This window comes from Nipponia nippon, unplaced genomic scaffold, assembly GCF_047370975.1.
Source record: "Nipponia nippon isolate SJK-2023a ecotype South Korea unplaced genomic scaffold, ASM4737097v1 scaffold_2, whole genome shotgun sequence".
Lineage (NCBI taxonomy): Eukaryota > Metazoa > Chordata > Aves > Pelecaniformes > Threskiornithidae > Nipponia > Nipponia nippon.
Window position 1 is genome coordinate 1458871 of NW_028262336.1, and position 12409 is coordinate 1471279.

Consider the following 12409-nt stretch of genomic DNA (forward strand, 5'->3'; position numbering starts at 1 on the left):
GGCATCTGTTCCAGCCTGCATCCCTGAACTTGGCCCGAGAGCCCTCTACTTTTTGGCCAGGCTTCTAGCATCCTTTTGGTCTCGCTGAGCCCCAGGTTCTCACATCCTACTTGACCATTTCAGTACACTCCATCTTAGGTTTTTTCCTCCCAGCCAAATTTTCAAGTCCGTGATAAGAGTGCCTGCCAATACCTCTTTCTGCTCGCTGCTTGCCGCCTTGCCCTCCGTTTAATTGTGATTAATATTAAGTGTGAATGATCCAAATGTCAGTTGAAATGCATCAAAACCTGTCTTTAGAACAGGATTTGTCTCTCTTTCACACTGATGATGACTTAACCCCATACGAATGGCCCTTACTGACCCAGTGGCCTTTTCTTTATAATTTAGTCAGGCTTCACAAAAGTAATTCAGGCACTTAACTGTTTTAAAAAAACTCTAGCTTCTAGTTTTCCATAACCGTTACTGGTTCCTTTAGAGGAGAAGTTGTGGTGAGTCAAAGCTGGCATCCCTCTAGTCCAGCATCACAAAGACCATTATACACTTGAGAAAAATCTGTGCGATGAGCAAACATCTGCCTCTCTCTTCTCCCTCAGTTGTTAATTGGGCTGACTTTATGTATCCTGTTACAGAGCAATGCTTTAGAAGCACTCGGTTGGAAGCGGCAGGGAACGAAAAGAACTTTCTGTAGGTCGAAGCCTGAGAAAGGCAAAGCCAAAGTCTGTGTTCAAGCAGCCGGAGTCCATGTTCTCAGGAGCAGGGTGGCAGCCCTGCGGGACTCTTGCTAAAAGGTGGTGAGGATTCAGGACATGTGGAGACTGAGGAAGCACCTGGAAGAGAGCGGCTGGGGGTTATTACACACGTAAACCACAGGTGTAGCAAACCCTTGGCTGAAAGCATGTCAGAAACTGGGAAAGTGTCAGAGAAAAGCATCTTGTACCCTTTGTCAGCTCTTAATCCCTAAGCACCAACTTGGCAAGGGCTCTGTGGGCCCGTAGTTCCACAAGCTCCATCTTCTGTTATTGCAATGGTTATTGGAACAGCCCTCAACCTGCGGCGGGAAGGTCGCCAAGCTACGGACGCTTCTTCCAAGACTTGTCCCTTCGCAGCTTCTCTGAAGGCACAGCTTGAAAACCTTCAGTTCTGCTGAGGCTAGCGCTAGGTTGCTCCTTAACCTTCAGCAGTCCTGTCTGCAAACCATCTGCCTGTAGTCACAACTCTGTATTAAGTCTTTACCTTCCTTGGAGTTGTGGTCTTTTGGCTCCCAGGCTGTAATTTAGAATTATAGACTTGTTTAGGTTGGAAAAGACCTTTAAGATCATCAAGTCCAACTGTTAACCCAGCACTGCCAAGCCCACCACTAACCCATGTCCCTCAGCACCACATCTAGCCATATTTTAAATCCCCCCAGGGATGGGGACTCGGCCCCTGCCCTGGGCAGCCTGGGCCAGGGCCTGACAGCCCTTTCGGGGAAGAAGTTTTTCCCAATATCCAACCCAAACCTGCCCTGGCGCAGCTTGAGGCCGTTCCCTCTCGTCCCATCACTTGTTCCTGGGGAGCAGAGACCGACCCCCCTGGCTCCAGCCTCCTTTCAGGCAGTTGCAGAGAGCGATGAGGGCTCCCCTCAGCCTCCTCTTCTCCAGGCTGAGCACCCCCAGCTCCCCCAGCCGCTCCTCCCCAGCCTTGTGCTCCAGCCCCTGCCCCAGCCTCGCTGCCCTGCTCTGGCCACGCTCCAGCCCCTCCATGGCCGCCTTGGGGTGAGGGGCCCAGCGCTGAGCACAGCACTCGAGGGGCGGCCTCACCAGTGCCCAGCACAGGGGCACCATCACCTCCCTGGTCCTGCTGGCCACGCTATCTGGAGCGTCTCTATCTCGTGTATCTTGCTAATCTATCAGATCTGACACCGAAAACTTCTATGAACGGCCTGCATCGCCCTGCGAAAGGAAAGCGCAGGTGTCAACCAGCCGCTTGCCGCCCTACTCACCGTACGGAGGGGCTTCTCGCCTCCCTTTTTGTCCCGAGGGGAAGGGTCCTCCCTTCTGGTCCCGCAGGCTCCTCACAGCCCTCGGAGGGGAAGGCCCCGACACGCAGCCTTTCCCGGGGCGGCTGCCGGACCCCCCCCCCCCCCGTTCCCCCGCCAGCCGCCCCGGGGGCTCCTTCAGGTCCCTCTTTGGGCCGTGCTGTGGGGTGGCGGCGGGCCAGCAACGCCATCTCTTAATTGCAGGGACGGCGGCTTAACCGGAGCCAACAAACAGAGGGAGGCGGGAGCTATGGCGGCTCTCCGCAGCCCCCCCCCCCCGCCGTAACGGCACCGGCTGGGCTCCAAGGGGGAAAACCGGAGGGGGCAGGTGAGCGTGCTCAGGCCCTGTGCGGCGGCAGGGGTGCGCGGGTTCAGCGGCAGGCGGCGGGAGGGCCCCGGCGGCCGCCCAGGCCCCTTCGGGACCGGGAGGATGGGGGGGGGGGGCGGCGGCGCGGAACCACCGCGGCCCCGGGCCCCCCCCCCGCCGCCGGCCGCTCCGCAGGGGCGGGGCGCCGCGCGGCTCGCGCACGCCGAGCGTGGGGGGGGCGTGGGCGGGCTCTGTTCCCATTGGGCGGCTGCAAGGGAGGGGCGGGGCTCGGCTAAATCCCCGCCTTCACAGGGCGCCTCGCTCCGGCAGGGCCGAGGAGCGTTGATTGGCTGCGGAGGAACCCAAAGGAGGCGCTGATTTGCTGCTGCCGGCGAGTCCCGCCTGCGGACACTTTCGATTGGCTGTTGGCTCTAAGGGCGGGGCCTCATCGGCTATAAATTCGGGGGCGCGGCGGCGGCCGTACCGGCGCGCAGCGGAGGGGGCGCGGGTCGGAGCTGCCTGCTGCGGCGTGCCCGGGTGTCCTGGTCCGGTTCGGCGATGTGAGTGTCCGCCCCACCGCGGGTGGACGGGCGGGCGGGCTGCGGCGTGGCGGTGGATGGATGGAGCGGGAGGGAACGGGCCAGCGCGGAGCTCCGCGTCCTGGCCGGCGGCGGGGCCGAGTGGCGCATTGCAGCAGCCGCAGGCAGGGCTGCCCGCACCGCCCCCCCCGCGCCCCGGGGATCGCTGCCTCCCCGACGGCGTGGCCCCGTCCCCCGCCCTCCTCCCGGCGCTTGCGGCACGCTGCGGGCCGCCTCCCGGTCACCTCCGGCCGTCACCCCCCTCCCCGGCTCCCGGGAGGCCGCAGCGCCGGGCACGCCCGCAGCCCGGCAGCCCCCCGCCCCGGGGCTGGCCCTCCCGGGCCTCTCCTTGCTCCGGGCTCTGCCCCTGAGCTCGCCCGCTCCCCGTCCGGGGGGGGGGGGGATCCGGGGAGGGTGCGGGCCTCCGGGGCTGCTGCCGCCGCTACCCCAGCCGGGGGCAGCGGGGTTCAGGTGGGTTTTGGGGGGTGGGGGTCCTCTCTCTCAAGCCGCTGACTGGGTTTGCTCCGCGCCCCTGTCTCTGCGTGTTCCCTAGGTCTGACCCAGCTCAGCAACCCGTCCCCGGGGCCCCAGAAGGAGGAGCCCCTGGCGGGGGCCCCCCCGGGCCGCCCCCCAACCTGAGCAGTAACCGCCGGCTGCAGCAGACGCAGGCCCAAGTGGAGGAGGTTGGTAGCTCTGCCCGCCCCGCCGGCTTCCCCGGGGCTCCCCTGCTCTGCAGCAGCGCTGCTCTCGACAGGCGGCTGCTGCTGAGGGGCTGGGCGCTCTCCTCATGCCCCTACCAGCAGTGCATTAATCCCCGATACTCCAAGTACGGTGCCAGACCCATAAAGAGCTCGGGGGAGAGACGAAATTGCTTTACGTTTAAAAGCTGCTTAATTCCAGATAGGACTTCTAAGGAGCAGGCCTGTTCGATTTTGTTGGTGCCTCGTATCTGTTATGGAAAGAAAGCTCTACAGCATCCAGAACAGCTCTCGGTCCCTGCCTGCTGCTTGAAGGGAAGGGTCCAGGCTGAAGGTGGGATGTGAGGGGAACCTTGCCTGACTTCCCAGGGTCAGCGTAGCGTGGCTGCTGCCATGCAGTAACGCCTTTGTGCCTCACTGGGGCAGCAACATGTAGCTCTAAGTGCTCTTTGCAGTTGCTCGGGGGTGAGCATAAGATGACTCTGGTGAGGAGGGTGCCTTAGGCTTGCTGGATTTGAGAGCTTTTTAAAAACGGGGGAGAATGGGGCTGAGGACCTGGTTTAAGCGTACTTGAACTGATACTTTAACAGGGTTTCCCCCCCCCCCCCCACTTCAAAGTAGGCAACGACTTGGAAGCTGTTTCATATCTTGACCTTTTTTTCTTTGTTTAGGGCTTTCGCTTGTTAGTGCCTTAGCGTTAGTTATTGGCCACGTTACTGCTCCTACTTTTTCAACTCTCTTTACCAATACAACTGCTGCTGCTATTCTTCCTTCTGCAGGTGGTTGATATAATGCGTGTAAACGTAGACAAGGTGCTGGAACGAGACCAGAAACTGTCAGAGCTAGATGACCGGGCAGATGCACTTCAGGCCGGCGCCTCACAATTTGAAAGCAGCGCAGCAAAACTCAAAAGGAAGTACTGGTGGAAGAACTGCAAGGTGAGTTTCCTAGTGCCCTCCTCTCCTTCGTTAGAGGGAAATGGGGTACTCCTCTCCTGCAGGGCTTTGAGAGGGTGGTTGGGGCTTAATAACTCTTTCAGATGCCTAGGATTCTTTCACTGTGGAAAGACTGACGCCTTGGCTGTCCTGCCTTCAGGGTCTGGCTTATGTTCCCTGGCTGTCAGGGAAGATGTGAACTTGCCAATCTGTTCTGAGTATTACTCTTTGACAATCTCTCTCTCTCTCTCCAGATGATGATCATGATGGGAGTGATTTGTGCCATTGTGGTGGTGGTGATTGTAAGTAAGTACCGAGCAGCCCAGGATCAAAGGTGAAGAAGCACCAACTCGAGAGTGCTTTAAACTCTGCCTTTTTGGTTTGAGATCTGGAGGGTCTTGGTTGCATAAGTGTTAACTTCAGTCCTTGGGGAAGGGAGGTGGTGGTGCTGGAAGTCCCACGCTTACTGTGGGAATACTGTGCTTTAGGTAGTAACGGAAGGCATTGGGGGTGGCCATCATTGTAGAAATGGGAAATTCTGTCTGCCAGGTCAGGGCAACCTGTGAGTATGAGGGGCATTTACCCTGGCGTGGGTGGGTTGGCAAGTCCCTTCCCTGGTGGGGGATTTGGAGCTCTCTGGGGGACCTTTGGTGTAACTTGCCCTTTTGTTCTTTCCTTTTTTTTCCTATTGCTTTGTCTCCAGTCTACTTTTTTACTTGAATGTAGCTCCTTCAGTCTGCAGCCTACTGTCCCCTGTCACCTTGCCTGTCTCTTCTTGCCCCTGAATCTTTCCTTCCCTTCCTTTCCACCTAGCTTCTTCATTGATTTCTTTATTGGTTTTAATTTGTCTTCTGTATAGGACTCTGAAGCGCTCTACTGAACATGGTTAGACTCTTCCAACAGCTGCTGCAGCTCTAGGGAGGGTCATCTGAGTTTCGAGGAAGGGGAAGTAGAGGAGGAGTGGGTAGCTATTGCTCCTGCTCTTCTGCAGGGAATTTGTGGTTTATTTTGGGGTGTGAGCTTGTCAAATAGTGCCTGTGTGGACTCTAGCAAAATAAGAATGCCTTAACGCAGTGCCTTTGGGGATGAAGGACTTCAGCATGTGAGATTCTTTAGCGTTTTGCCTAAAAAGGGTCACAGCATGACTTAAGCTTTTCATTGAGCTTCTGAAATAAAGGCTGGTTTGCGTTGGTCGGTGACCGTGAGCCATCTGGCCGAGCTAGAGGTAGTCATCTAGATTTCTCTAGCCGTGGAGAGGTGAGCAATTAAAGAAATTATTTATTCTGCCTGTCCTTATTTTCAGATGACTTGCTGTCTGAACATGGCCATTTCAGTTGTTATAGAGGAGAGCCTACATGATTACCTCAGTCAAGTGCAACAAACTAAACGCAGTTAAGTGAAAGGAGTTTTTTTACGATCTAAAAGGCACGCGTAGGAGTAAAATCTCCTGCCAGAGGGAAGAAAAGAACAAGAGTAAGGGGTCTGGTGGGGGGTGTCAAATATTCCTTTCATCTATGCAGACACAAGCCAGGACCCTGTGGCTTTCTACTGTCTGGTAGCTTTCTGGCCAGCTTTGGGGTAGTGGCAGAGCGGGAGTTTTGCTTTTGCGTTACGGGGTTGAATGTCAGAGGAAGGCCGCTATGTAGCAGATGGAGGTGGAGGAGACTGGAGGTATTCCAGACGAGACTGATGGAGCCACGCAGCTTTCTGATTGCGAGTATCTGTTCTGTTTTTGCTACCACAAAGCCCTAACTTTCAGCAGGAGTTAGGAAATACTCGGGAGGGTTAGCTAGGGATTCAAAGGGAAATGCTGCTCCGGGCACGGGTACTGCAAAGCGACATCAGATGTCCCAGTTTGGCAGCTTAGATCTCTGGAGATCTTGCCTCTCAAACTGAAATCCTCCCACTTGCTAGGGGCTCTCTTGACTTTAGATCCAAGATGGTCTCTGCTGGAAGTAAACTGGCAGCATGGAACACTGTGGCTTTCCGTAAGCGATCTCCTTGTTCTCCTCCGTCAATAATAACAGGAGCCCCTAGTTGCTTGAACGTGTTGTCAAACCTGGGGTTAAATGAGCTGCCCTGTTCCTCAGTTTCTGCAGAGTCTTCTGAGGAATGTGCATCTTCTTTTTTTACAACCTGAGCTGTAGCCTGTCATCTAGACTGGGAAGAGGGCACTCCTTTAATTTAGGAAGTTAATTTAATTAGGAATTAAATCTCTGCCTCAGTTCTAGAATACACCGGGACCTGTCTAAACTTAAGATGATGCCAGGAGGCAGGGGAGAACATCACTGGAGTTCCCGGATGGGAGTGTAGTACAAAAGATGGGAGGAGCGGATGTTTTGTTTCGTTGGGCGTGCCGGGGAAGCCCCTTTCCTTCTCACAGGGCATCTGGGAAGGGGCTAGGTTTTGCATGCTCACTTCCATGCCCCAGCATTTCATTTGCGCTGAGTTCATCTCCCTGCAATTCCATCCCTCTCCACCTTGGGTGAGGGCAGAGATGAAGATCTGGAGTGAAGCAGCCCTCGTCCCCTGAGCACTTCCCTAATTCCCTGTGGAACTGAGATGTGATGGACGGTCAGAAGTGCATCTACTGAAGAGGAGCCAGGGCCTGCTTGTACTACTTACTGCTATCATTTTAGGGGGTGGGCATACAAGCTTGAGGCCCCCAGACCAGCAATTCTTTTGAACTCTTCTAAACAAGCCTTTGGTGCCCCATTCCTCCTGTTCCTCTGGGGGCTGAGGTCCCCCTAGGCTGTCTCTTCCATTTCTTTCTCTTAGATGTTGTATGTTGCCTCTTCTTCTGCTCCTTTTCCCCTCCTCTGTGTCTCTATGCATGGGCAAAAAAAAAAACCAAACACCAAGGCCCTCTGAGTAAAAGCAAGGGACTCTGCTGTCCACAGCATTACAGCCACTCACGCATGTGCAGTTTATTTCCTTCCTCTATAAACACAACTGTAATTTCCTCTGGCATGTTATAGTAATCAGCTCATGTACTTTAAATGGTCTCTAAGAAACACAATTCACCACCTCACTGAGTCTGTCTGGTCTGTCGGGGGTGGGGAGGGGCTGGGATACCACACTTTTTGGATCTTTTTCTTTTTTTTTTTTTTTTTTTGCTCACTTCCATGCTATACACACACCCCCCTGAAGCTCTGGCCCTCAGAGCAGTGGATGGTCTGCCATTGCACTGGTGGTAGTTCCAGCTGTACTGGAGCCACGTGCTGGTCTGGCTCTGTGGTAAGTCTGGAACAAGATGTATGGACCAGCAGCTCTGGGGGAAGAGGCTGCTCAATCCCGCTCTCCTTTTATCCACCCAGTGCCCAGCCACTGACGCGTGGGGAGGCAGTCCCCTCGACGGGAGGGCGTCTTGCTGATAGCTCCAGTTCCTTGGGCTGTGCTGCCTTTGGGCTTCAGTAACCTATCCTCAGGTCCTTAAACCCCGAAAACGCTTCTCCATTGGTGCCAGGACATGTGTTCATGATCCAAATGACTTCTGAGAGTAGGATGCTGTTCATGGCATTATCTTGGAGCATGGCTGGAATAAAGGTAAGTGTCCCCTTGTTTTGCTTCACTGTACACTTGAAACTCGTTAAAGAGAAATGATGGAGATTTGTCCAGTGTGGAAGTATTTTAAAATGAGGTACTTGTGCCCTTACACCTGCCCCCGCTGTTACAAACTGTAGGCTATAAAATGGTATTCCCTGTGGCTCCCCTACAACCAATCTTTGTCCAATCTTAAACATCACCAAAATCATACCGGAACAACGTACAGTCAGCGGTGAGTTTGGAGCAGCGCAGCTAGGCTAAGCCTTCCTGGGAAAGGAGGGTGGATTAAAGCAGCGTGTGCAGTCGAAACTTCAGCGCAGATCGGGCCTGCGCAACCCGAATGAACTCGTCGTGCTACAATTCCTGCCAAGTTGTGCGTTGTCTTCCTGTTCATTCTCAGCCTTGTTCATGTCGGGGGGGGGGGAACCTTATTCTTGGAACAGCTGTGTTGCCAGAGCGTTGACTACGGAGCGTCTAAGCCCCTAGCCAAGCCTAGGGACTCGACTGCTCACTCTCCAAAGCAGGCCAACTGCTCTGGAACACAGAGCTGGGGCTCAGCTTGCTGCTGAAAGTTGCCCCAGGGTTGTGCCTGACTACGTTGTGCAAGTTTTTTGCAAAAAGAGTTGCCTGTCTAACCAGAAATCCTCCGGTAGGTGTTTAAAGTACCGTGCTTGGCTGGGAGCTCGCCTCCTGAGGTGCCATCCTCTAACGCATCGGCACCTCTGCTGCTCCTTGGACAAAACATGGCTTTAAATGTGCACTAAAAGCAAGGCCAAGGCTTTGGCAGAGTAGTTCGTCATATGTCTAATTAGAAATTCAAGCTCTGCCTTTAAACATGCAGCTCCCCTATTAACTGCTTTATCCTGACACCTTCAGATGTAGTGAGAAAGGCCTCAACTATGCTGCTCTTAAATGGGTATGTCGTAAAGCCTCACGTTTCTAGGTGTCCGAGGCCTTGCTCTGGCCTTTCCTGAGGTTCCTACACGCTGACCAAAGTATGCTCTCATCCGTGGGGGGGGGGTTTGTTGTGTTGTCTCGGCTGGAGAGTAACTGGATGATGGTGGGGAAGACAAAAGATTTTCCTTTGGAGTAGGAATGCAGCATCAAGACTTGTTTCGTGGACCTCGCTTCCCTGCGAAGCGACAGGTCCCCGCTCCGAGGCGGGAAGCCTTAACTTGGTGGAGAGAGGCAATAATGGGGAAGTAAAGTTTTATCTATCTTCTGACCTCTAAGCAAATAATTACTGTCTGAGAGATGTAACAGATAAGGATATAGGTTTTACAAAATAGGCAACTGAGCTGTGTCTGTTGGGTATGTGAGTTCAGCCTGGTGTTTCTTCCAGATTACCTACAGTGCTCCTCTTGGAAGAAGTACCTGGGTCCCTTCACAAAACTTCCCGTTCTGCAGGCCAAAATAAGGTTGCACTTCAGCCTCCAAACTTCTGATAATCTTCGACCTATTTTTTGCCAGAGATGGTTCTTCAGATCACCCTTATTTGCACCCCAGGTTTCCAATATGAACAGCCCCATCACATCCCTTCGGCACAGAGACCCACTAAATGATTCTTGCAGAGGCCAAAATTACTCTTTTCATGTTCTCTCCTCCCAGGCTTCTTTTCCAAAAGCCCTTGCACTGTTTTGTTGGGTTTTTTTTAATACATTTGCCATAATCTCCAGATACTAAGCTTTTTTTTAGTTCGTTGCCTTTAAGCGGGTACTTGGAAGCTGAAGGCACTTTCCTCTCTTGTGCTCCCAAGACCGCTTTCAATACCGCTCGTGGGGAAGTATCAAGAACTGCAAGACTGAACGCCTCCATCCCTCCGGTGTATTCCTCATCTCTCTGCTTCCCCTCCGTCCTTTCACCAACGGCACTGCTGCCCTTTTCATTTCTTGATGTAGCACATCTCCAGCCCTTAGATCTTCTTGAGCCTCTCCCAAGAGCCTGGTAACCCTTTCCTGAAATTCCTTCTAGGTTTGAGCTCAATCTGTGCAGGCAAACCTTGCACCCATCTGTCCAGCTTCTCTAAGGACTCCAGCGAGCAGAGTTTAGTTCTTCTAAATGTATTTTCTGAAGTGGTGGTTTTCTCATTTTCTAGCTTCTCTAGACACTTACACGTATGTTGTGTTTCCATGCATGTCCTCTATTACCTTTATTACCTTTACCTAGGTAACAGTAGGTATTATAAGTAGGCATTACCTACCTCTATTACCTCTATTACCTTTATTCTTACGGAAAAAAATAGTTTTGGTATCTGTCAAAGTGTGACTGTCACACTTTCAAGGAATAAGTTGTCAGCAGATAGCAGGGTATGCCTGCTCATGGCTCTCTGTCCCTGCCCCAGTCTGCCCTGCCTTCTCAAACCACCCTGTGCTTAGTTTGTGTCCTTCCTGGAGGGGCTGGCCCCTTCTTGCCTTTCTTGCAGTACTTTTTCCCATTTCCCCAGTCCCGCTACACTCTGACCTTTCTCGGGGGTTCTCAGATCCTCCAGATTCATCTGATCTCGTGGTTGGCACACTCAGAAACGTCAGTGTCCCTACATTTCCCAGCCTGTCTGTATCCCTTTTCTCTGCTAGCACACGACTTCCAAATGCTCTTAGCCCTCAACTTGCAGATGGCTGCCACCACCACAGTCCCACAGGCACCTGGGCCCTTTACGCCCCGTCTCTGTGGGTTCTTCCACATTCCAAAAGAGCTCACCTCTCTTCCCTTGTATTTCAGCAGCACCAAACGCTTCCACAAATCCTCTGCTATTGTTTTTAAGCTCCTAAACACTCATCCTTCCTCTTCCTCTGTAATTTCCCCATCATATAAACCTTCCTTTTTCTCATCCTCATTCTTCTCCTTAAGTACGTGGAACTACCCGCTTCCGTGCTGCTTATTCCCACAAAACAAACCACTCTCATACTCCAACTGATCCACAAAATGCCCTTTCTTCTCCCGCGCTTCCCTTCCCCCTTCAAGCACTGTATTCCAGCTTCTCTGCCTTCCCCTGCATGACAGAGGCTCCCAGTCCAAAAAGACACAACTTGGTTTTCTTCCGTGTCCTGACCTACAGGAGCTCCTTCCACGTTTCCCACGTCCTCCAAGTAACTGCGCTATGCTTTTAACGTACCTAGGACTACTGAGCATTTGCATCCACTCGGCTTTCTCCTCTTGTACAAATTCACCCCAGCTCAGACCTTAAATTCGCCTTTTGCTGACCGACGAATCCCTCTAAACGCACGCTTTCTCCCCTTTTCTGTCGTATTTCACATTCTCTGTGAAACACTCCGTTTTCCGCACTCGCGCTCCGGCGCTGCCGGACTCGCCTCTTGTTCTCGGCCAGCCCGAGCTCACCCTACATCTGCTGAGCTGATGATTTGTGGTCTTGGCAGCTCACAAGAAGCGTAGGGATCTTCCCGGGAGGCTCACCTTGTTTTTCCCAAGATGGCAATTTTTGCACTGATCCTTGGGACAGGGAGGGCTAATCTATTTACCAACTTGTGTAACAGCTTCATGGTTGTACAGGCTTTTAACTCTGGATTTACAGCTACCCAGAATGGGGCTGTTACTTCAAGTTCATCAGTCAAAACCCTTTTTTTTTTTTTTTTTTTTTTTGCTTTTTACCACTTTTAGAGAAGAGAGAGAGAATATGGTGCAAGCTTCCCCTAGGGAATACATCACCACCTTCTACAGCTATATTTCTTTATGACGTTGGAAGAGAATTTAATGTTTCAAGTAGTTCTGCCTCTGATTAATCTTCCTTTAATTACCTACTCAACTATGCGTGATGCAGTGGGTCTCATCCATTTTAGGGTTATTGCAAGGTACTGCGTGATGTGAAGAATCATGTCTTACTCTTTGGATATTCCAGAAAGATTATGCTCAATGTATGAATAATAGTATGTTTATGATATACAGAGACTCCTTATCATAGAATCATAGAATCATTAAGGTTGGAAAAGACCCTTAAGATCATCGAGTCCAACCATTAACCGATCACTGCCAAGTCCACCACTAAACCATGACCTCATTGTTGCTTTCAATGTTGCTCCTGCTCTTTCTTGACTTGGAGGTGGTTTTGTGAAGCAAACAGCTTTATGTGTCCGCTGTCAGGTTTTTACTTCTTTAAAATCTCGCATAAACACAGAAAGTGTTTGGTTTGGGTTTTCTTTTTTTTCCCCCACGTCTGTAGAAGTCCTGTTTTTTTCCAGTGGGGGCCTCCTGAGGGAATACGTGTTCCCACACCTCTAAGGGCCTGTGGTTGCAGGGCTCTCCCTCTGCTGGGCTGCCCCCCGTGCTGAAGGACACCCCCCAGATTGCTCGCTTCTGTTCCCAGCAGAGAGACA

The 12409-nt window shown here is 52.6% G+C and overlaps 1 protein-coding gene across 1 annotated transcript; it reads left to right on the plus strand.

Annotated features, from left to right (window-relative positions):
- Positions 1-2800: 2800 nt before the first annotated feature.
- Positions 2801-8081, plus strand: VAMP1 (vesicle associated membrane protein 1). Its single transcript, XM_087758619.1, has 5 exons — positions 2801-2884; positions 3456-3585; positions 4380-4538; positions 4790-4841; positions 7853-8081. Coding segments are annotated over exons 1-5 (357 nt in total). The 5' UTR covers positions 2801-2882; the 3' UTR covers positions 7867-8081.
- The last annotated feature ends 4328 nt before the right edge of the window (positions 8082-12409 follow it).

What these genes read in the sequence shown, in the direction of transcription:
- VAMP1 (XM_087758619.1), top strand. An exon ending in CGCAGGCCCAAGTGGAGGAG is followed by an intron (nt 3,586 to 4,379) that starts GTTGGTAGCTCT and finishes TTCCTTCTGCAG; the next exon opens with GTGGTTGATATAATGCGTGT. An exon ending in ACTGGTGGAAGAACTGCAAG is followed by an intron (nt 4,539 to 4,789) that starts GTGAGTTTCCTA and finishes CTCTCTCTCCAG; the next exon opens with ATGATGATCATGATGGGAGT.